The sequence below is a fragment of the Panthera pardus genome, unplaced genomic scaffold (assembly GCF_024362965.1).
Source record: "Panthera pardus isolate Hobbes unplaced genomic scaffold, ASM2436296v1 HiC_scaffold_11, whole genome shotgun sequence".
In the NCBI taxonomy this organism is placed as follows: Eukaryota; Metazoa; Chordata; class Mammalia; order Carnivora; family Felidae; genus Panthera; species Panthera pardus.
This window is the reverse complement of record NW_026526666.1, coordinates 24,797,944-24,820,611: the sequence shown is the minus strand read 5'-3', so window position 1 is coordinate 24,820,611 and position 22,668 is coordinate 24,797,944. Positions and strand designations below refer to the sequence as shown.

At 33.6% G+C, this 22,668-nt stretch overlaps 1 protein-coding gene across 5 annotated transcripts in view; it reads left to right on the top strand.

The window, feature by feature from the left end:
• Window positions 1–22,255, top strand: part of PTBP2 (polypyrimidine tract binding protein 2) — an 81,601-nt gene extending 59,346 nt beyond the window's left edge. For 2 of the 5 annotated variants that reach the window (XM_019457581.2, XM_019457585.2), the window contains exons 9-14: window positions 11,548–11,702; window positions 13,186–13,219; window positions 13,637–13,729; window positions 20,101–20,317; window positions 20,418–20,495; window positions 20,671–22,255. In XM_019457581.2, coding sequence (XP_019313126.1) covers window positions 11,548–11,702; window positions 13,186–13,219; window positions 13,637–13,729; window positions 20,101–20,317; window positions 20,418–20,495; window positions 20,671–20,803 — 710 coding nt within the window. In that variant the 3' untranslated portion in view covers window positions 20,804–22,255. The remainder of the gene's footprint in view (window positions 1–11,547; window positions 11,703–13,185; window positions 13,220–13,636; window positions 13,730–20,100; window positions 20,318–20,417; window positions 20,496–20,670) is intronic. The other 3 variants (XM_019457584.2, XM_019457583.2, XM_019457582.2) reach the window with 3 other exon arrangements.
• Window positions 22,256–22,668: the final 413 nt, after the last annotated feature.

The window sequence follows — 22,668 nt, the reverse complement described above, 5'->3', positions numbered from 1 at the left end:
GTCATGCCCTCTGGAATGGTAACTAAATCTTTTCTATGTTTATTTGCCTGCAATGATATTTAATGTCAGGTGACTTCAACATACAACAAACTGGTATTGATGGTATTGATCCATTTCCTGCTGAGACTTCCTCAAGCAGTACTTGTTCAAAATGAAATAATTGATAGATGACCCTTTATTTCGAAGATTCTGTAAGAACACAAGTACTAAATATTTTCTGCAAATATTTAGGGAATTCACTTTACCTCGTATAATTTTATATCTAAGGATTTGGCTGAATTCGGAATCAATATTATACATTTTAATTGGTTTATTTTACATAATGGTTTATTAAGACTAGCATTTATACTTGGCTTCTCTTTTTCTTTTAGTGCTAGGGATTACAGTGTCTCAGTGTCTCAGAAAATGTACTTCTTTCAAGAAGTGAGACCTAGTGCTTTGTAAATAATTAGAAATCTGACATCTAAATACATAATCACAAATCCAGCAGACTATTAGTTATTCACGTATTCTACTTCAAAGAAAAAGGTGATAAAAATCCTTGAGATTATAAATTGAGATGTCGTTACTATGATCATTTTATCATGTTTAAGAAGTGTATTTAATTTATTAAGGGGCGGATCACTTTTAGAAAAATTGCTGGAAGTAATTTTTCATGATCATGTTGTCTACATTTAAAAAATTAGGGAAGGTACTGTGTACAAAGAGTACTTTAGAGCTTTCCATGCGTTTTGAGTTGAATAAAGTAATTGTCATCCATTTCTTCATATGGCCTTAACAAAAGTCAATACAAAACTTTTTATACGAAATCTGTTGATGTCAAAATAATTGATAATTGAGGACCGATCTAACAAACATTTGTTCATAAAGGTAAATCTGTAGTTCTGTAGGACAGTGTCTCTCAAATTTTTCTGCATGTGGAAATCACCAAGCCCTACCCTTACACTGAAAATAATGAGGAGTGTGTCCCAGTAGTTTGTAGTTTTTCAAGAATCCCAAGATGGTTTTACTGTGTAATGGGAGTTGATAAATACAGAGAAAAGTTAGTAATTTTTAGATGCTAAATTTAGCTTTTTAGCAAAGTTAACAGAATTCTCAAAAAAAAATTCTTTATAGCTATTGAATAGTATTTTAATACTTTGTTTATTCATGCCAAATAAATATATTTTGGCATTTTTCTGATAGAATGTTGTCTAGCTGTTAAATTGAGTTTTTTTCCTGTTTGTTTGTGATGCATAAAATCAACAAGTAAACTTTAAAATATTCTTTTAAAATTATTTTTAAGTAATTTCTGAAAGCTTTTGTTATTTTCGAATGGGTTATTCATATGGTAGGTTTTAAAAACTTTTTACTATCAAAGATTTCAGTCATCATATACCAGTATAGTGAATCCTACATTCCCATCATCTTGATTCAATAGTTTCCACACTTGTTTTATCTGTTCATCATTTTTTCTATTGTATTTTGAAGCAAATCCTTGACATCATGTCATGTCATCTCAAACATTACCATAATATCTTTAAAATAATGACATTTTCTTACCAAACCATAATATGATTATCACACCCATCAAATTTGACAGTGACTTCTTAATGTCATTGAGTACTCAATCCATCTTCAAATTTCCCCGGTTTTCTCAAAAAAATGTATTTTAAGAGTTGCTTTGTTCAGAATATCCTCTCGGGCCATATATGACATCTGGTTATTTCTCTTAAGACCCTGGTAATCTGTACTCTCCCTTCATGCCCACCCTCAGATCCATTGACTTAATGAGGAAACCTAATTATTTTGAGAAAGTCCTACAGTCTGGATTGGTGTGGCTCTTTTTTGTAGTGTCATCTTAACTTGTTTCCATGTGAACCAGAAGTTAACTCCAAAAGCTTGATTAAATTTAGATTCTGTTATTTCTATTTCTCAAGAATATTCATAGGAATACTTCATAGGTGTTCTTGTTCCATATTGTATGTCTATTGGAAGCATAAAACATCTGGTTATCCCACTTTTAGTCATGTTTTAAAATAGATTGTAGTTTAGGTGTTATGATCCTTCATTATATTGATCTAATGGTTTGAGAATCCACCAGTGATTGCTGCCTTAATTTATTCTATATGGGGGTTGCAAATGTTGCCTTCCTCCTCCCCATTCACATATCCCTTTCCATTAATTAGTTGAAAATCTTTGTAGAATTTTCCTTCATCAACTAAGGCTGTTTACCTTATAATTGGTTTGTTCTAGACAGTTTTAAATTCTTGCATTTATTTACTAGTTTTAGGTGGAAGAAATTGATGCCCAGCTTTTGTTTTTTGTTAATTATTTAAACCAGTTTATGAATGGGTACAACCTAGATTCTTCCCAACTTCTGCTTTAAACTTCAGAAACTGTAGGTTGCTTCCTGGTTCTGGTAGCCCCAGAGTGGTTTGAGATAATGGCCTTAGCCCAGAGGTGAGCAGTTTTATTTATGTAATAATAATTTTTTATTTTGGTCATAGCCAGTGGCCTAAAAAAAGAAAAGGGTGGTGGTGGATAAGGACTAAACAGAGCTAATTAAAATTTAAATATGTTTCTCCCCAAAAATAATACATCACCCTAAAATAAAGAACTGGGAAGCATTAGTGTTTCTTTACTAAATACCAAAAGAATATAAATCACTTCTCCTGCAGCTACTTATGAGGGGAAAAAAGACGCGCAGATATGAGTGTGAGTTGTTTTCTCAAAGGATTAACATCCCTTAGGTGTTCTTTTCCTTGTATCTGTGGGTATGTGCAGTCTGTCTGTTTATACATTTTTAATATGGTTCTATAAGATATGCAGTAAAAACAAACATCTTTTATGCAACATTGCAATATGCTGTTTCAGTAGGGTGATGAGGGGGAAAACTACAAATCCAGACAAATTGGAAATTAATTAGTATGTCGCAATGAGCAATAGACCAATACTCATCTATTTTCTTATAATATATTTAAGTGATGCCCATGTTTTCCCATGTGTGGTTTTAAAATAAGATACTCATTATTGTCTTTTAGATATTACTTAATAAATTTAGGTTGTTACAGTATCCTCCAAAGGTGAATGCTATTTAGAAATTCTTGTGTGTTTTTTTTTCTGAACCATTCAGTAGCCTCAGAGCTTAGTCTGATTTCATTTAATTATTATGATGTAGGCCATTAAGTAGACTTTTTTAAAAAGATCCTTGTGGAAAGGAGTCTTGAGGATACTTTATACCACTTTCTAACAAGTGGGGTCTTTTTGGATGATGGGTATTGACAGAAGAGATAAGCTGTTTTTTTCCTAACACTATTTGCTTTCCCTAGAAAAATATGGCTCCACTGTCAAAATGCCTAGATCTTTTGGGTAATTCCCATGAGAGGAATAAATATTTAGAAAATTATTAGTTTAAAAGTAGTTACTTAGATTCCACCTATATTGCTGCAGTTCTTCATTTCATTTATTTTGTAGCAAAAATATTTGAAATACTATGGCTTAGAATGAAATTGTCTGATGCATATGGATACTAATCACTAGCCATTGATTGAATATGCGTTATGTGCCAGGCATTGTTCCTAACCCTTGTGAGTTAGTCCTCACATTGTCCGTAAATGAAGTTAACCCTTAACTGTCCGCCTACTTTATCAGTTTAGAAACTGGAATACAAAAAGATGAGCAGTTTGCTCAGATTCTTATAATTAGTGGGTGGCTGAGGTATTCAGGGATGCTGGCAGTCTGGCTCCAGAGTTCATACTCCTAACAGACAATTGAATAAAATATGCAGTAGACTAGTTGGGCCTCTTAGTCTGACTAAACTCCCCCCCATGGAGTTAAAATAGAATAATGTCATACATATAGTAAATATGTAAGTCTTATAGTTTTAATTTCCTTTTTGTCCCTCCTATACTAAGGTGTTTTGTGTTGCCAAGACATTGGCTTTTTGTTGCCCAGCCCATTAGGTGTTGGACCTGGTTATTATATGATTGCAAAAACAAAAGTATTGTTCATATATCCGTTCAAAAGTGGATCCAAAATAGAGATGTATGTATCATGGAAACCAAAACATAGCAAACCGAATTTGTATTTTTATGTTTTTACAAAATACACATTAAAACTTAAATACCAAAATCTTAATTTTAGCAAAGCCTGTCTATAATATTCCATTATAAGACTGAATTATAGCAAAGAAAATTCTGGTCATAAAATCAAGCCAAATAACTCATTTACTGCAGACACATTTGCAAGTCATCACCCAACAAAGATTAAGATAATTACAAGTATACACACATTCTAGAAATATTTCCCAGAAATATGAAACTACATAAATCTTTAAAGTGTATCGGTGAATGTCATGACATCAAAAATTTTTTAAAAACCATATAATTAGAAAAGCAGTATTTTATCATATTAGACATAAATCATAAATCACACGAAAATACCTGTTCTAATTCACTGTCCCATATCTTTGGCTTTCTCATTTCATTTCTGTCTTAACATCTAAGAAGTAAGAAACTACGGTTGAACATGCCTATCTCCCTATGTGTGCATTCTTAGAAAATGATCCTGAGTCTTTGGATTATTGAACTATCCTCTATTTTCTCAGGGCTGAATTTTTAAAATATTAATTTCTCAGTCTTTAAGATGTTTCTTTTAGAAAAGAAGTAATGAGAGCTGAGATAGAATTAAGTCCCAGAATTGATTGTAGTGTATTGGCTCAAGATTATAGTGAAAATGCTGGATCCTAAAAAATAAAGAGGTACTTGTTTAGATCACTGTGAGAACTACAAGGGATTATTGTCAAGCTCACACAGAAATGGGGGGGCGGGGAACAATGTAGGGGCAGAGCTAGAGCCAGAACCGAAGTCGTCATTTGTGTAGTCTATATTCTTTCCTCTCACCATTGTGTTTTTATGAAAAAAAGGAAAAGGGGAAACAGATGAAGGAAGGGAGGACTTCTGAAATTGGTTGGAAAACTTAAGGGGATTCTGATCTCAATTGTAGACTTTCTGAACTTAAGTCTAGTGGATTTGTAGAGAACTCTTGAAAATAGATGAGGAAGTCAGCTGATGTTAAATAACAAAATGTTTGTGAATCAGTTTTGGGGTATGTTATGTGTTCTGTGTTCACTCTAATACTTAAGCACATGAAAGTTTAGCCAGAGTACAAGATTGGATTTATCCAAGTCTGGCATTGAAGAATATCAAAGAAATTTAGGCTACATTGTGAAGTCAAGTCCAGGAAGAATAGAAAGGGCTAAAATAAATAAAGGCCACAAGTGGATTCAGTGGTTGTATGGGGTAGAATTGAGAAAGATGGAAGAAGGAAGTCGGGAAAGGAGATTTAAATGTTAGAAATGGATGGCAAAACAAAAAGAAAAAGATGTAGCGAGAGAAGTTGCTAAAATGGATTGATGTAAAAATTATCAAAGTAGAAGTTTTAAAGAAATCGCGAGATCAGAGTGTTTGACATATCACAGGATGATAATAGGGGCTGAGAGAGGAGGAGGAATAAAGCCAGGTGCTTAAAAAGTCTATATAATTAGTGAAAATGTCCTGGTAACCTGATGGTTGTTTTGATGAGAAATGATTTCATGCAGAAGCTGTCTTAATTGATGGTGGTGGGACAGCAGTCTGAAAGAAACACTGGGTGGTGGGGTAGAATGATGAATAATACATCCTTTCTCTTTCCTTTGGGGAAGGGTTTATGGAGGTAAAAATGACTTTTTGAAAGGGTTATAAGAGAAGTTCCAAGAGGACAAAGCAAGCTTTTAATTAAAAAGTTTCTCTAAGGAACACGTTGAAAAAGAAAAATTTGATTGTTAATGATAGAAAAGAATGGATTCCAGCAGGTACAATAAGGAATTGAAGGGTAGGTTTGTAGAAGAGGAGGCATGGATTGAGGATAGAATAGCGTTTCTCATTTTTGTCAAAAGCAAAATTTTTAGTTTCAAATCAGGAAATAAAATGTTCTAAAACCTCCCTCCTCACCGAAAACCCAATACTTTATGAATTAGAAGGCCCTTCCAGTATACTGTGTTCAGTAGTATGTGAGACTTAAAACTACCAGATGTCCTAAACAGGGTAAAGAAGTAAGACCAAGAGAAATAATTTAATGGACTTTGGGTATAAATTTTAGAATGGGAAATGAAGGGATAAAACAAATTGTGCATCCTTAAAAATCATGGGTAAAATAATCCTAAGGACAAGTCAAGAGAAGCCTAAGGGGATGAGACATGACTAAATGTATTAGAGGATCTTGGAACAAAAAAGAATATTAGATGCACACCAAGGAAATCTGACAAAGTGTGGACTTCAGTTGATGATAATATATGAGTATTAGTTGATTAATTGCAATAATTACACTAACGTAAAATGTTAATGGGAAAAGGAAGTGTGCAGGTTATATAGGAACTCTGTAGAAGCTTCAGTTTTTCTGTAAATCTAAAACTGTTCTAAAATAAAAACCTTACTAAAAACCATGGATAAATTTGTAAATGATTTAAAGGAAGTTAACAAAAAGGTTAGTTTTTGGGGGCAGCTGGGTGGCTCAGTCAGTAAGCATCCGAGTTCAGCTCAGGTCATGATCTTACAGTTCGTGAGTTCAAGCCCCACATCAGGCTCTGTGCTTACAGCTCAGAGCCTGGAGCCTGCTTCAGATTCTGTGTCTCCCTCTCTCTCTGCTCCTACCCCACTCACACACTGTCTCTCTCTCAAAAATAAATAAATAAATAAATAAATACATAAATATATACATAATAAATAAATACTAAATATAAAAAATAAAAAAATAAATTAGGTTTTTTAATTCTTCTGGGCAAGATTAAGGATGTCTGTGTGACCTTAAGATAAATAAGTAATATCACTTCATCCCACTGGACTTTGAACCTGTATCATATACATGGCTGTGTGTTCATCCATTTCAGTGGTGGAAGGGTTAGTAATGTGTCAGAACTAACATGAGAAATCTATAAAATTGCTGAGTCAACTCAAAATATCTGGGTGACCCACCTGATGAAGATCACTTCATATGAAAAGGATTCTTGTTACACCTTTGTGTGGCAGTTTATGAAGCTCTTTGACATTATTTTATCCTTATAACAATCCTAGAAGTAGAATAGGCATTTTTATGTCTCATCATGAACATGTGTCAATATTTTTTTCCAGCATACCTGCTGCCATAGCTAAAGATATACAGTATTAAAAGTATTTCTACAACTAGAAATAATTTGCTGGAGCCAATGTATATAACATGTTTTATGTAATTTTTATGAAGGGGAGATTGTAAATTTGTTGATTTACAACTAGAAGTTAACATTAATATAAATATACAGAATTATTTTTCAGAATTTATCATTATGGTGTAAATAAATAGTGCATCATGAAATATTTTGTAGGTTGTTTTTATTTTTTTTATTTTTATTTTTTTTAACGTTTTATTTTTTTTATTTTTATTTTTTTTAACGTTTTATTTTTTTTATTTATTTTTGAGACCGAGAGAGAGCATGAATGGGGGAGGGTCAGAGAGAGGGAGACACAGAATCTGAAACAGGCTCCAGGCTCTGAGCTGTCAGCACAGAGCCCGACGCAGGGGTCAAACTCACGGACCGCGAGATCATGACTGAGCCGAAGTCGGCCGCTCAACTGACTGAGCCACCCAGGTGCCCCAATGTAGGTTGTTTTTATTGTGGAAGACATTTAGGTTAAACCGAATTTTTTTTTTCCTGACTGATAGTAATTTTTCAGAGAAGAGTGTACTGAGAAATTAATTGTAGAATCTGTCGTTAGAGACTTTAAAAGTCCAGTAAAAACTCAAGACTAATTCCAGTGATTTTAGAACTATGTAAAGATGGCTTAAGTAAGCTTTTCTATCAGCATGGGGGAGGATACAGTGGAAGAGAACTACTTGCTAGTGGTATTAAAGACAGACTGCCCTCGTCTCTTAAAGTACTCTTAGGCCATACCCTGGGCTACCTAAAACGAAGAAAGATGATTTGGCAGTATCACCTGCCATAGCACAGTGGCCCAGATTGGTGATAATAAATAGAAAAGTGGGGAGACGTATATCATTTGGATAGTAGTAACAGCAGTGAAGATCTCAATAGCTTACATTCCACTTTTTGTTTCCCGTTACCTCCGTACTAGAAGGAGGTAGTTGCATCTCCTTTGAGCCCATTTTCTCACTAGAAAATTAGCAGTCTTATTTTTACCAAAGTGCAATGTTGTTTGTTAAAAGATGGCATTCCCTGGCATTTAAAAAGTCTCTCAGATCTGTCACACTAAAAAAAGACTAGACTTTTTTTTTTTTTCAATTTCCATTTTAAATTAATTTCAGTTCTCTCTTAATTCTCAGTGGTCATTTCTCCATGATAAGTCTTCATGTTTTAAATAATGTGCCACCAAGTTACTCCATTATAACATCCAGATTTCAATAAGAAATGTATTTCAAAAACCATTATGTCGTGAATGAAGTTTCTTTGAACAAATTTTCTATCACCTTTGAGTATATTGGTGAAGTTTTCATTAGATCATTGTATATTGACATTGTAGAGGTGTATTTCAGAAGCAGCTTTTTTGAAAAAATGAAATATTAAGCTTAGACTGTCATGTTTAGATTTATATATTGAATTTAGGTAGATTGATATTTTATATTTCATGAATTAATAATATTGCTTGAAATGTCAACAAGGAAAGACGAGTAATAGATGACTTCAGACTTAATCCTGGAAGTGTCAGTACTGTGTAATCTATTGCATGTCTCATTCTTGTGTGTGTGTGTGTATCCATCATGTTACAGCATTTTCTTTTTTGGAAGTGAATTCTTTTTTTTTTTTTTTTTTCCCAATTCCTTATTTATTGATAACCACAGATGTACAAAGCATCATACCAAGAATACATGGCAGTGGTTCACAAAATGTTTAGAGATCTCTGGAGGCCCTCTTAGGGTGTCTAACAAAGTCCAAACTATATATCCATAACACTACTAAAATGTTGTCTTTTGACTTATTCTCACTAGCATACATTGCTTTAAAGGATAATAGAATATGTGATCATGTATACTTGTTCATTTTAAAACAGTTCTTGGCTTTAATTTCTGATATGTTAAATACAACTCATTTAAAAGCTGTTTGTATTCTTCAGTAAATTTTACGAGTATAAAGGGGTCCTGAGACTAAAAGAACATTTTCATTGTGGGATACAAAGTTCAAGACTATTGTAGTAGATAAGTAGGAGTATTTTAATGAACAAGATGGCAGTGAAGAGTAGGGATGTACAGGGAAAATTTTTATATTAATGTTGGTAACTAATTCTTCAGTTAAATTTTTCTGGCTTAGTGGGCCCTGAAAATTGTTTCTTGTCTGGTAGAATTGAAAAACCAGAAATGTAGCTGATTTAATTTTTTGTGAAAGGAGCTGCTCTCAGATGTCTTTGATGGATTTAAAAAAAAAAAAAAAAAAAAAGTCTTTTATTCCTAAAAGGGAATTTGAGGGTTGATATTGACCTCTTCTGCATACCATGTATTTTCGATAGTATTTGTTTTGGGCCATGGACTGGATCCCATTAAGACCAAGAATCTTAACAGAATTTTAAGTTACTTTTTCCACTGAAAAGTAGCCAATTAAAGTCAGGGAAATGAGGAAATAATTTGACAGTGTAATGCCTGCATCTGGAGTTTCTGCCAGTGTGAAATAATTGTGTTGTCAACTTTAGTTGAATGGTATGTACATTCAGCCACAGCTATCTGAAAATACTTAAGGAATACTATATTTAAAGAAAGGATGAGGGGTCACTTTCTAACAGTATTCAGAAACAAAATTACTGTTAGTGCATATCTAAGAATTGGGAATGTATCCTCATACTTGCCATTGGCAGCAAATTAAGATATCTATTGAATGTTAAATGGAAACAACCTATGAAGTGTAATCATAGGGCTATAGTATTTGACTTGGGGAAGTTTGTAACACTGTAGAATAATTGGTTAAAAAGATTCACACCGATGGATCCAAAAAGGCATCAAAGAACATGAGAAGTTTCTATTTTAAAAGTAAAATGGGTGAATGGATGGAACAAGATTGGCCATAAGTTGGTAATTGGTAAACCAGTGTGATGGGTATGTGGGATTTGTTATTGTAGACTCTCTTTTCTATGTGTTGGATATTTTCCATCACAAAAAGTAGAATCTAAAAAATAAGATGGAGAAATAAAAAAGGGGGAATCTCAAAAAGTGGGCAAAAAGCACTAAAATAAGCTTATCCACAGAAAGATTGAGAAAAATATCTTTCCACTGTTGGAGTGCTTAGAAGAGATACAAAGAAATTGGAGGGAAAAATTAGAAGTCAGAAACTGAAGAGATTAAGAATTGTGAATCTTAACCTTTTAGACTGTCAGTGAAAGGCCATCATAGTTTCTATAACGTAAAAAGACTTAAAAAAAAAAACTTGGCTAAAATATTGAGAGATCTGAAACCAAAGGCAACAGCACATCCTTATGACATAGACAAGAAGGCTGATGGAAAGAGAAAAGAAGAAATAAAACATGAACTTTTGGGACAACAGTACAAAGGGCCTTTTTGATCCAGGTATGTCACGGATTAACTTCATGTAGGTTGGATGTTTCCTTTTTCATGGGAAGAATAAAAGTAACATACAATTTACTTCATTAGTGAACTAATATGTATTGAGGAATCAGCTGGTATGTAAGAATTTCAGGGATGAAAGGATTTAGAGTTCATTCTTTTAATTGGAACGTGGATAAAAGATGCTGAGACAAAAGAGAATTCTCTCTAGAGTGAAGACTGGCATATCTTAAAGATGATAGAACAACAGTAAGACTGGAAAATAGAACAATAGAAATGAGAAGGAAATGTTAAAACTGGTAGGCAAAATGTGGGAAAATACTGAAGGAGAAAGCCTGTGTGGATACGGTGACGTTTTCTCATTCCTTCTACTGGGGAAATGTGTTTGAGAAATTTGTTGTGTTCATTATGACTACTTGAGTATGGAATTAAGGCAAACAAACTTCTGTAAGATTTTCTTTAAGTCATTTGAATGAATTAAATAATGATGTTCAGGGTGATAGGTCTTCAAGAACTGAAGGACTGACTTACTGTTTGTTTCATAAACTGTAGCTGTCCGGTTTCAAGTATGAGTTTATGAAGATGATAGCACTTGTAGAAAAAAGTGTGAGTTACTGTTTTGTTGAAGATGATATTTATTTTAGATGTGGCTTCTTGCTATAAACCGTGGAAGTGAATTTTTCAAATCTCTGATTTAGAAATATTACATCCTTTATGCTTTGTTTGCTTTTTCATAGGAGATGGAATATGGTATATTTAATTTTTTAACATACAGGTATGTACCTTAGCCCTAATATTTAATGATTTCATTGAAACCAGTTAATTTTCTCTGATGCATTATCAGTAAACCATTTTTCTAAATGTTATACAAATTAACTTTCAGGAACCATTTGGAATGGTCAGCCGTAAGCCATGCAGCCATCGTGCTTAAATTGGTTTTTGTAAACGACTTGTGTGTGTTTCGTAAAATATGCTTTATTTTAAAATTAGGGCTTCCTGTTGCAGCTGTTCCAGGAGCTCTGAGTCCTTTGGCTATTCCAAATGCTGCTGCAGCAGCTGCTGCAGCTGCTGCTGGCCGAGTGGGTATGCCTGGAGTCTCAGCTGGTGGCAATACAGTCCTGTTGGTTAGCAATTTAAATGAAGAGGTTAGTAAAATAATTTTGTAATGTTTATTCTTTAACTCCATTTCATTTGTGAAAGTTTCTCATGTTTATTTCATTTTGCACTTGCCTTTCTTTTTATGTACATTCATTAGTCAAAGTATTTTCTGTACGTTTCTATTTCTGAATAAAATCTATGTATTTGTTTAGGTAATATTTCCCTAGGCAGTCATATCTCTTTATATATATATTATTATTATTATTATTATTATTATTATTATTATTATTATATTATTTTAACCTAACTACCTATTTTTCCTAAGAAAAATATGGTGAAGTACTGTAGTATGGCTTTTTCTTTCTGTTGTTCTCAAAGGCAAATGTGATCTAATTTGCAGATTTAACTGTAAAACAATTTTGTTCTTTGCCTTTTCTAATTATTTGCTTGTTCATTTCACGCTTATGTGTCATTGCATTTTTTTAAATCTTATTTTATGTGAACTACTCTAATACATTTTTCTTTGAAGGTTCTTCCAAAGATCTTGACGAGGCACTCTTCCAGTCTTTCTTAGTAATTTTTTCTTTGCAGTTATTAGTCATTGTCTTCTAAAAATATTTTTCAACTTTATTCCCCCTCCCCCTTGTTAAATAAAATTTATTGCTGAGTTATTTTCTTTAGTTGTACATTTTATGTCTGGTATATTTTATTTTGATTGCTATGAAAGCTGGTATGAAATGTGGGAAGCTCAGTGTATCAGTTTACAATGTCTAATTTGAATATTTGTTCCATTTTTAATTGGCCTCTGTTAATACGAACATTAAGCTTATTTTATCATTTGATACTATTGTCATTCACAGTTCTGCATGCTAAAATGTTTGAATCAGAGTGCCTTTGTTTTTCTTTTAAGAATTTTGCCTGCATTTCATAACCAGCCATGCTTATGCAGTTAAAGTTCAAAGTTTAAAATTCCTGTGCATGCTTTCCTTCCCTATGTTGAGATGAAATGCTGTAATTTACTCTTTGATATAGATGTACTTTACCCATATTTGTCTTGGATGACTACATTTTACTCAGTTTTTCTTGTACAGTACATAAACCAACCATTTTCTGACCAAATTCCTGCATTTCCTATGTACTGACCTATATTTTATTTTTTTTTTGTTCCCCAATTCCTTATTTTTTTCTTCTGCATTGCTGTTTCCCTTCCCCATTTCATCCTTTTCCCTGTGTGTTCACCTTCCCTTTCCTTGTCTTTTCCCAAATGCCCATTCCCTTCCCTGTCTTATCCTTTATTTTCCTTGTCCTTGTCTTCATTCCCTGTCTCCATTCCCTATGTTCATGCTTCTGTGCTTGAACAAATGTTCCTCGGACCAACTTGCCCCAATTAACCGCCTTGAACCATGATCCATGACCACCTCACCATTCTGCGGGAACCACCCTTCGTTATGGATGATCTGTTCATCTCCGCTCTTCCTCGACTCTTCTCTCTTCTTGTCTTACGCTGCTTGCTCTTCTCTCCTTCTAAAGATGGTTACGCCCCAAAGTCTGTTTACCCTCTTCGGTATGTTATTGTTAGCACTATACTTTTATTATTGATTTGATTTTTGTTTCACCTTAATTCTTATTTGTAGCTAGCACTTTGGCTTAAAGTTGAATAGTAAATCTTTTGCTATTTTTCTTTGCTATTTAAAACTCTCCATAGACACAAAATTTGTTTTAATGCATGCTGATTTATTTTGCATGGTCTTTAATTTAATATCATTCACATAGCTTTGAGGGTTTATCAAAAATTATTCTTTTCAAAATTCACTGTTCAAAATCTTGATCTTCTTTATTCATTTGTGAGAATGATGAGTTTGAATGAGTGATCATGTTGATGTCTGAATGTTTCATTAATATGTCAGAAAGATAATCTTCAGCTGACTTGCATGTAACATTAATTCCATTTTTGGATTACCTCTCTGTGGCTCCAAAAAAGGTGTTTATGGAGATGTGCAGCGTGTGAAGATTTTGTACAATAAGAAAGACAGTGCTCTGATACAGATGGCTGATGGAAACCAATCACAGCTTGGTAAGGTTAAACAGTTACCCATACGTCTATAAATCTGAATCTGTTAATAAAATCAAACCCCTTTATGGCAGTAAGAACCTTTATTTACTCATTCATTCATTCATTTATTTATTTATTATTTTGGATAGCCAAGGCTCAAAATGGCACGTTAACTTTCGTATTTTAATGCAAGTCATTATACATGATGAATATGTTTGTGGTTGTCTGCTGTCCTCTTACCATTCCTCAAGTACAATCCAGTGGAAAAAGGTTTAGGCTCCAGAATTGCAATAATAATTTCACATAAGAATTATGACATTTGTATTAAAGATCCCTAGTGTTTTTCATTCCTACTTATTCCCTGTGATAGAAGTTAACTGCTAGGCTAAATATAGTCCATGGAGTCCTGATTAATGTGGTGTTATCTTAATTCTCCTAGATTTTTGCTAAACTTAATAATAGAAAGAGTCACATGGAAAACGTATTTTAGGGGTACTGGGTTTTTACAAAATGAAAACCTTGTGCCACATACAATACACCATTGTTAATCCCTTTTGGAATCTTAAAATGTACTGTAGTCAAATTACACTTACATTCTTAACTTAGGTAAGTATTTTAATTAAATTAATACATCATTTGCCTTCATACACAAAGTCAGATCACATAAATCTGGAATACAACTACACATTCACAGTGTGAGAAGACTGTAAATATCAGTATGATCTTTAGCTTGTAATTCTGTTCATTGACATTAGGTGCCTCAGGTTGGTTGTTTTCACGTTGTTAATTTCGAAATTTGTCTCTTATGACGTAAGGACTAGTGTATTTTTGCTCTTATGCCCAGTGAAGGTCATAAACTTGAACATGACATATGGACCTTTTGGCATTTGGTATCAGATAGAAGTAAATTTGAATTTTATTATTTCTTACCAGCTTTCATGGTAGCTCAGACAACGTATAAAACTAGACCTCTGGCTCTCTGCTCTTTAAAATGGAGATACCCATCTTTAATGAAAGATGTATAAAAAAGTGCTAATCATGTTCTGGGTGTCCTTGTAAATCTTTTTTTCTCCCTCTGCTGTGTATACTTCTGTACTCTGGTAAGGGTAGTCATGGCCATTGCTTTTATGTACATTGTAAGTAGCATTTAAAAAAACATTTCTCAAGTGTTTCATTTGTTTCTCATCACTGTGTGAGCTGTGGATGACATTATCCTCATGTAAAGGATTTACAGTTATCATGGTTAAGAAGTACCTCAGGTAGAATTTAATCAAATTCTTCTGGATATTTTATATATATAATGACTATTTTAAGTAAGTGGCATTTTAGTTTTTACTATACTTACATCAGTTTGTGCTGCTAAAACAATACCACAGAGTGGCTTAAACAACAGAAATTTTTTTTCTCAGGTGCCAGTAGATTGAGTTTCTGATAAGGGCTTTCTTCCTGGCTTGCAAATGGCCACCTTCCCCGCATCTCCTCACATAGCCTTTCCTCTGAGCTCTCTGGGTTTCTCTTCCTCTTCTTCTAAGGACACTGGTCTTACTGGATGAGGGCCTCATCCTTGTGACCTTATTTAACCTTCACTATCTCCTTAGAGGTTCAGTATATGAATTTTGGGAGAATACAGCTCAGTGCGTAACAGTACTTATATTTTACTAGAGCCTTGACTGTCTAATAGCATGATTTGTAGTTTTTAAACCATATGTAATAGCAAATAATTTATTTTTTCTCATTGCTTTTAGGGTAGATTTTGAAGTATATGACCAGAAAAATATGTATTCACACCATTAATGCCTTTAAAATTCACACCCACATACTCAAATCCCACAGAAAACTAAGGTGTGCTGTTGAAAAAAATTAGTGAGAATAAAAAATTTAGTATGTTTTGGGGCCCTGTTCTCCCTTTGGTTTTCATAGGACTCTATTTGAAAATACTCATTGTTTTATGGTATAGGCAGATATATATTTAAAAAAAATTTTTTTTTTAACATTTATTTATTTTTGAGACAGAGAGAGACAGAGCATGAGCAGGGGAGGGTCAGAGAGAGAGAGAGACACAGAATCCGAAACAGGCTCCAGGCTTTGAGCTGTCAGCCCAGAGCCCGATGCGGGGCTCGAACTCATGGACCGCGAGATGATGACCTGAGCCGAAGTCGGACACCCAACCGACTGAACCACCCAGGCGCCCCTAGGCAGATATTTTTATGTTTAGGAAGTAGTATGGGGGAAATAACATTAAGAGATAGTAGTGTTTAAATGTGAACGAGATTGCTGCAAATCTCAGAGGCCATGCTAAATCATTTTAGACCAGAGTTTTAAAATTTGCAAACTTTAAGGTGTTTCTTTAATAATCTTTCTACCCTGGCTTTCTGCCATGGCTTATTTAATTTAGCGTTTTCTTAAATTGTTGTTTTAAGAGTAACATATTATCCTAAATGAACTTTAACAGAATTTTAACAAAATACCAAAGAGTATTTTTATATAACTGCCATCTCAAAAGTAAACTTACTTAGTTCTTTATAACAGACCTTTAGCCACTATATTACATCTGTCAAAGTGTGCTGTAAAGTGTGTGGAAATCCTGTAACTCTAGTGTTAATGATATTTGAGCAATTTTTAAGTGTGTGTCTATATTGGCTTTCACAGAGGAGCCGTCACGCATAGTGAAGAACTCTAAGTCACACTTTGAGGTATTGCCGAGATTTCAAGAGATTCCCCCCATCCAGTGGAGGGAAATAGCAAATGGTATGGAGTATAATGGGGGAAAATATAAATTTTAAAATTATGATAGAATCTAAGTCCCTATACATCAGTAATAACAACAACAACAAATGTAAAGTAGTAAATGCATCAGTCGAAAGGCAGGTCGTCAGATCTGATTTTTAAAAAGTTCTTTACAAGAAGCATATAAAGCACAAGAATGTGGAAAATTTGAAAGTAAAGGGATATAGAAAAGATAGATTAATTTAGATCACCAGGAAAATAAAACAGTTTTATGTGGGTGTGCCCCTAATGAAATATCCTCAAAATATGTAAATCATAAATGAATAGAACTGGAGGAAGAATTGAGCAAATCTTCCATCACAGAGATGTCAACACACCTTTCTGAATTATTTCAGGCATACAAAATGATCAACAAGGATACAAATGGTACAACACAAATGACACATGTATAGAATTATACATGTAACACATTCTTTTTAAGTACATAGGGAACATTACTAAAGCAGCCCTCCATAAGGCAAAGAGGAAGTATCATGTAGACCATATTCACTGTTGCACAGTCAAGTTAGAGCTAGTAACAAAAAGATACACTTATATTTCCCAGTATTTCATGGATCAAAGAAGTTACTTTAATAAGAATTTAGAATACTTAAAAACTAAAATAATGAAACTACTGTACTAAAATTAGGTATGTGTAGTACAGTGAAAGCAGTGTTGTGACAGGAGGTTAACTTTAAGAATGATGGTGTAAACCCAAGGAAAGAAGAAGATAAAGACCAGACTAGAAATCACTGGTATAGAAGACAGTTGAGAGAAAGAAAGAAAAGCTAGAAGCTGGGTTTTTGAATAGATTAATAAAACAGACAAGTAGATGTTAAGATTCATTTTTTGGAATAATGAGAGAGGCAACACACCTAAGTTTTTTGAATTATAAAGGGTATAATTGTTGACATAGCTCCATTTCCACATATAAACTCGTCCTGTAGCTATATATATATATATATTTTAACCATCTTCTCATTGTTCATTGATATCTTCTTCAGAGATTAAGGGAAAAGTAGAAAATTATATTCAACCCAAAGTGCCATTTCCACTGTGCGACATTGGCTTTTTTCTCTTTTATCGTTAATTGATTGTTTTGTCCATTTATGCCATATTTCTTGTAACAGGCTTCAAGTTATCAGAGTCCCAATATTTAAACTTGATTCATCTTAAATTAGTAATTCAAGTACTCTTCTGCTTTTTGCTTAATCATTATGTATGCCTTAGTATTTGACAAGGTTTTCTTTTCTTTTTTTTTTTGAATACTTAAAAACCCTGGTACTCTACCCCTCAACTTCGGCCCTCATCCACTTCATATTACTTCATATTCTTTTGTCAGGTCAGCTGACTTGACATACTTCTCATTACCTGACTACTTCTAGAGATAGCTTTTTGGTTTTTTTGCTTTATTTTAATCCCATTAGTCTATTATCCATCTCCTCTTGGTGCAGGTGCTATTCCTAGAACTTTTTATTGTTTTCTTATATCTGCTCTTCAGTATCTCAAAGCTCAGCTGTTTATGCCGTCTTTTCATGACTTTTTGAAGATGAACAAAGATAGCTTTCTTATAACAACCTTAGTCTGCTTCTTTACACCACTTCATTCCCAGATTCATTCCTTATAACCCATGCCTTATATGATGTAGTAGCACTTTTTCATAAGCAAAGTACTGTTCACTTAAAACAATAGAATTCTAGAACTTTGAAAATATTTTATAATTCAAATAAGTTTTATAAAAGGAGTTTATGTACCATCTCTGAATAATGCAGTTGATTTTGTAAGTGAAAATTTAGAAGTATATGTGAAATGCAGTAAAACAAGTGAGAAAGAATTCAGGCCTGAGATTTTTTTTTTCCTGTTGGCCTCAGTTGCAAATCTAAAGAAAATTACAAATACATAACACTACAGTAAAAGAATTGGGAAGAGTAAACTTGTTTTTACAAATTAGGGAAGCTGTAAGTGAAATAAGAATTTACTTTTGAATCTTTTCTGAATGGTACCTTAACACTTCTACAGCATTTTCCTTTTCAGAACTGTTTTATGTTTAACTGGTTTATATTCTGTGTGAGTAAGTAGGAAAAGATGCTTGGATTTAATAAATTGTGCATTTCTCTGGTGTCAGATTGTGTACGTACTGTTGTGAGTAGGATTTTGTCCTCATTTCCCTTTTCTTCCACCTTGCCTTTATCTCTCTGCTGTTAATACACATACTTGGAGTAGTCAAATCAGACCTTCAGTTTAAAGTATATGACTTATAAAATGGTCATAAGTTGTTGTGACTAGTGAGTAAAACATAAAACATGTAACTTATGTGTAACCTCAGACCAGTTTGCTTAGTTTAAAAATAACCCAACTGCTACCGCAGAAAGTAGGTATGTAATAATGTTCTGTGTTAGGCACTGTGCTGTGTGCTGGGATAGAGACCGGGGTTCCTACCTTCATGTCCTTTGCAGTCGGAAGGAGGAGGAGTTAGATAATTAAATTGTGATGAATTTAAGAAGAAGAAAATCGAGTGCTGCATGGGGAATATGAACCTTTCCAGAGAAGAACAGTGAGAAAGACTAGGAGGGATAATGACCAGATGAAAAATTATTGTAGCTAGAACAGCATGCACACAGGGCTAAAAGGTAAGAAAAACTGGCACTTCAAGGAAGATAGGGTTTTGTATAGCTGGAGGGTAAAATTCAAAGAGTACAGTACTAAAATACTGTAAGTTCCATGAGGGGTGAGATGGTTCTTGTCTTACCACTTGATTCTCAGCACTAACAAAGTAATTGGTTTTGTATATCATCAATAAATATGTTCAGAGATGCTGGGGAGATCAGGATATAGTCCAAATTCATTTCTTTAACATGGCTTTATACCTTTCCTAGTCTGACCCTAAGGATTTTAGGGTCAGGTAATAACATGAGATTTGCAATTTATAGAGGTCATCCAGCTGCTCTTTGGAATAGGATGCATTTGAAAAAAAGTAGGGAAAAATCCAACAGGAAGACAAATTGGGAGACAGAGTTAGCAGATCAAAAAATTGTGACTGAAAAGTAGAGAATTGAGAGATAATTAGGAAGAAAAGATTATCATAGGACTTGGCAGTTAGGTTATGGGGCAGGAGAGAGAAGTTGTTACAGATGAGTACTAAGTTTCTTTCTGTGGCATCTAAGTATATGATTTATCAGGATTGGCAAGGAAGAGAAGATTCATAATGAGGATTTTCATTCTGTGAAAGAGGCTGGCTTTTTTGCCAAAATGGTCTAGGGCAAATAAATTTAAATCATCTTGTCACCAGTGACTGTTGAAAACTCAAGATTTATTTAAAAATCATGGGGCGCCTGGGTGGCTCAGTAGGTTAAGTGTCCAAGTCTTGGTTTTGATTCAGGTTGTGATCTCACGGTTCGTGAGTCTCAGCCCCTCACTGTCAGCATGGAGCCAGCCTCTCTTTGCCCCTCACCCTTTCATGTTCTCTCTCAACATAAATAAGCTTAACCAAAAAAAAAAAAAAAAAAAAAAAGATTTATTTAAAAATCATATAATTCAGTTTTTTCAGCTATTCCAAAAGAAGAATTCTTTTTGTTTTGAACTTTGTTAATATTGTTTTTTAATAGGCATTTTTTTTCGTTTTATAGCCATGAACCATCTTAATGGACAGAAAATGTATGGCAAAATTATTCGTGTTACTCTGTCTAAACATCAGACTGTACAACTACCTCGAGAGGGACTTGATGATCAAGGGCTAACAAAGGATTTTGGTAATTCCCCATTGCATCGTTTTAAGAAACCTGGATCCAAAAATTTTCAGAACATTTTTCCTCCTTCTGCAACCCTACACCTATCCAATATCCCGTAAGTATTAAAGCTGGAGATTTTTAAATGGGTATACATTTTAGAAATAAAATTTGAAAATTATTATTAATCTTTACTTTTTTCCATCCAATTTTCCTAGTCCTTCAGTAGCAGAAGAGGATCTACGAACACTGTTTGCTAACACTGGGGGCACTGTGAAAGCATTTAAATTTTTTCAGTAAGCAAGCTTTCTTATCTTTAAATTAGTGACTTGATAGAAGTTAAAAGTTTTCTTCAAGTAGTTTTTATTCTTTTTGTTTATGGAAATTTTTGATTCTGTAGTGGGCAAAAATTCAAGTATTTAAGCCCTTCCTAATTTTTATGAAGTATCTAATTTTATAATTTTGTTTCAGAAGAGATCACAAAATGGCTCTTCTTCAGATGGCAACAGTGGAAGAAGCTATCCAGGCCTTGATTGATCTTCATAATTATAACCTTGGTGAAAACCATCATCTGAGAGTGTCTTTCTCCAAGTCAACAATTTAAAAAGGGGGAGGTGAAGATGGAGGGTGTATCACATTGTTTGGTGTCATCACCTATTGACTGTTCAGAAAAGTGGGGACCAGAGTTTGATTTTTTTTTGTTTCCTTTTTTTTTTTTTCATGCTGTTATCATTCCTTGGTTATAAAATGAAATGGCATACATAAAGGCAGAGTGTTAACTGCTATATTTCATCTGTTCTATAGGGAAGCCATTTTTATTGTCTGTTTAAATTTTTAGTTTAATTATACTTTCCTTTCTCAACTTAGTTGACATACGTGCCTTAAAAAGGAAAACTAGTGTTGCTATTGTGCATTTACTAGGAAAAAGGAATTGGTTGTCTAGGGCACATTGTTATATGGGAATTACCATATGTTTAGGCAGGGGTGTGTAAAAAGGTTAAGTTTTTGTTTCTCCTGCTTGGAACTTATTTTGAATTATTGGCTTGTCACATTTCTTTCTATTTACTCAAATAAGATACATGATACTGAGAGAATTAAAGCAGCATTTTTTAGTTTTTACTACCTTAGGCTTTATTGCTTTAAAAAAACATTGGCCTTTTGTATCTCACAATTCTGGTCTAGATTCAGTTATGAATGTAGGCATTAGTTAAAATTAACAAGATGCAGAGTATTAATTTCTTAAGACAACAAAGTGATTTCTGTAAGTTTGAGCCCTATGTGGAAAGCATTGTGGAATCTTAACCTTTTTGTACACACTCTTGTGGGACGTATCATATAAATGTCAGCACTAAGTAATGTCTTGTTTGTGGCTGAATATTTTTCGTAGATGTTTTTGAAGTTGACATGACTTACGTGCATTTAAATATATATTGCCATCCTTAGTTTGTAATTAAGATTTGGAATATGGTTGTGGATTTCTGAGCATGTGCAGACTGGTCTAGCTAGTTCAGGAACTGGTGCATGTATTTTTCAAAGATAAAGAAAGTGTACTGCGAAAATTTGCAGGAAGATTAATTTTGTGGCAGTTTTCTAAAACTGACAACCAGGTGGGACCAAAGTTTATGTGCCTTTAGTCTTAATTTACCTTGCATTGTAATATTCAGTTTTAATAAATCTTCAAAATATTTTGTATTTAGGAATAGATCTGACTTTAATAAAAACATGGCTCAGAATCTACAGGTCAAATTAATTTGAACAGTTCTTGTCAATCTGAATTGTTGATTCTGTTTAAATGACCAATACTTTTTGAAATTGATGTACTTAGTTTCAAGATTCATAGATTCTGTTATCTATGTAGACAGAATGGTCATGTATATTTTCTATTAGTTGAGTTTTTACATCTTTAGAAATGTAAAATTCAGTATAGTTTGAAAGCGGCACAATTAAAAATTAATTTTCTAACAAAGTTGGGAGGTTTGATGGTTGTTTAATTTCCTTTTGTGTGTACTCTGCTTACCTCTGTAGCATGCTCAATAAACACTTCTGTAGCTCTGTATTCACCTTTTCTGTCTTTCTCTGCTGCCTTTTCTCTCTCCTCTTCTTTGTTTTCACTCCACTGTGCTTCTGAATTCATGTTTATTCTCTGCCAGGGTGGGAAAGGAGTAATAATATTACAATTCTATGGCTTTATACCATAAATAAATCTAGATGCTGTGAAAATATACCAGCTGTTTTTTTTTTTTTTTTTTTTTTTTTAATTTAAAAGATAGTAACTGCTTTTCAGGAGGACACCTATTAAACATTTCCCACCCTGTTATAATCTGCTTTAAAGACATAACTTTTATTATTGTATCTTGTTAATTCTCTCTATCTCTTTTGTTGTTGTTGTTTTTTTTCCAGTAGATTTATGCACTACTAGACCTTTTGGATTTGCCATGCTCTCTCGCTGCAGTTTCATCTCTCATCTTT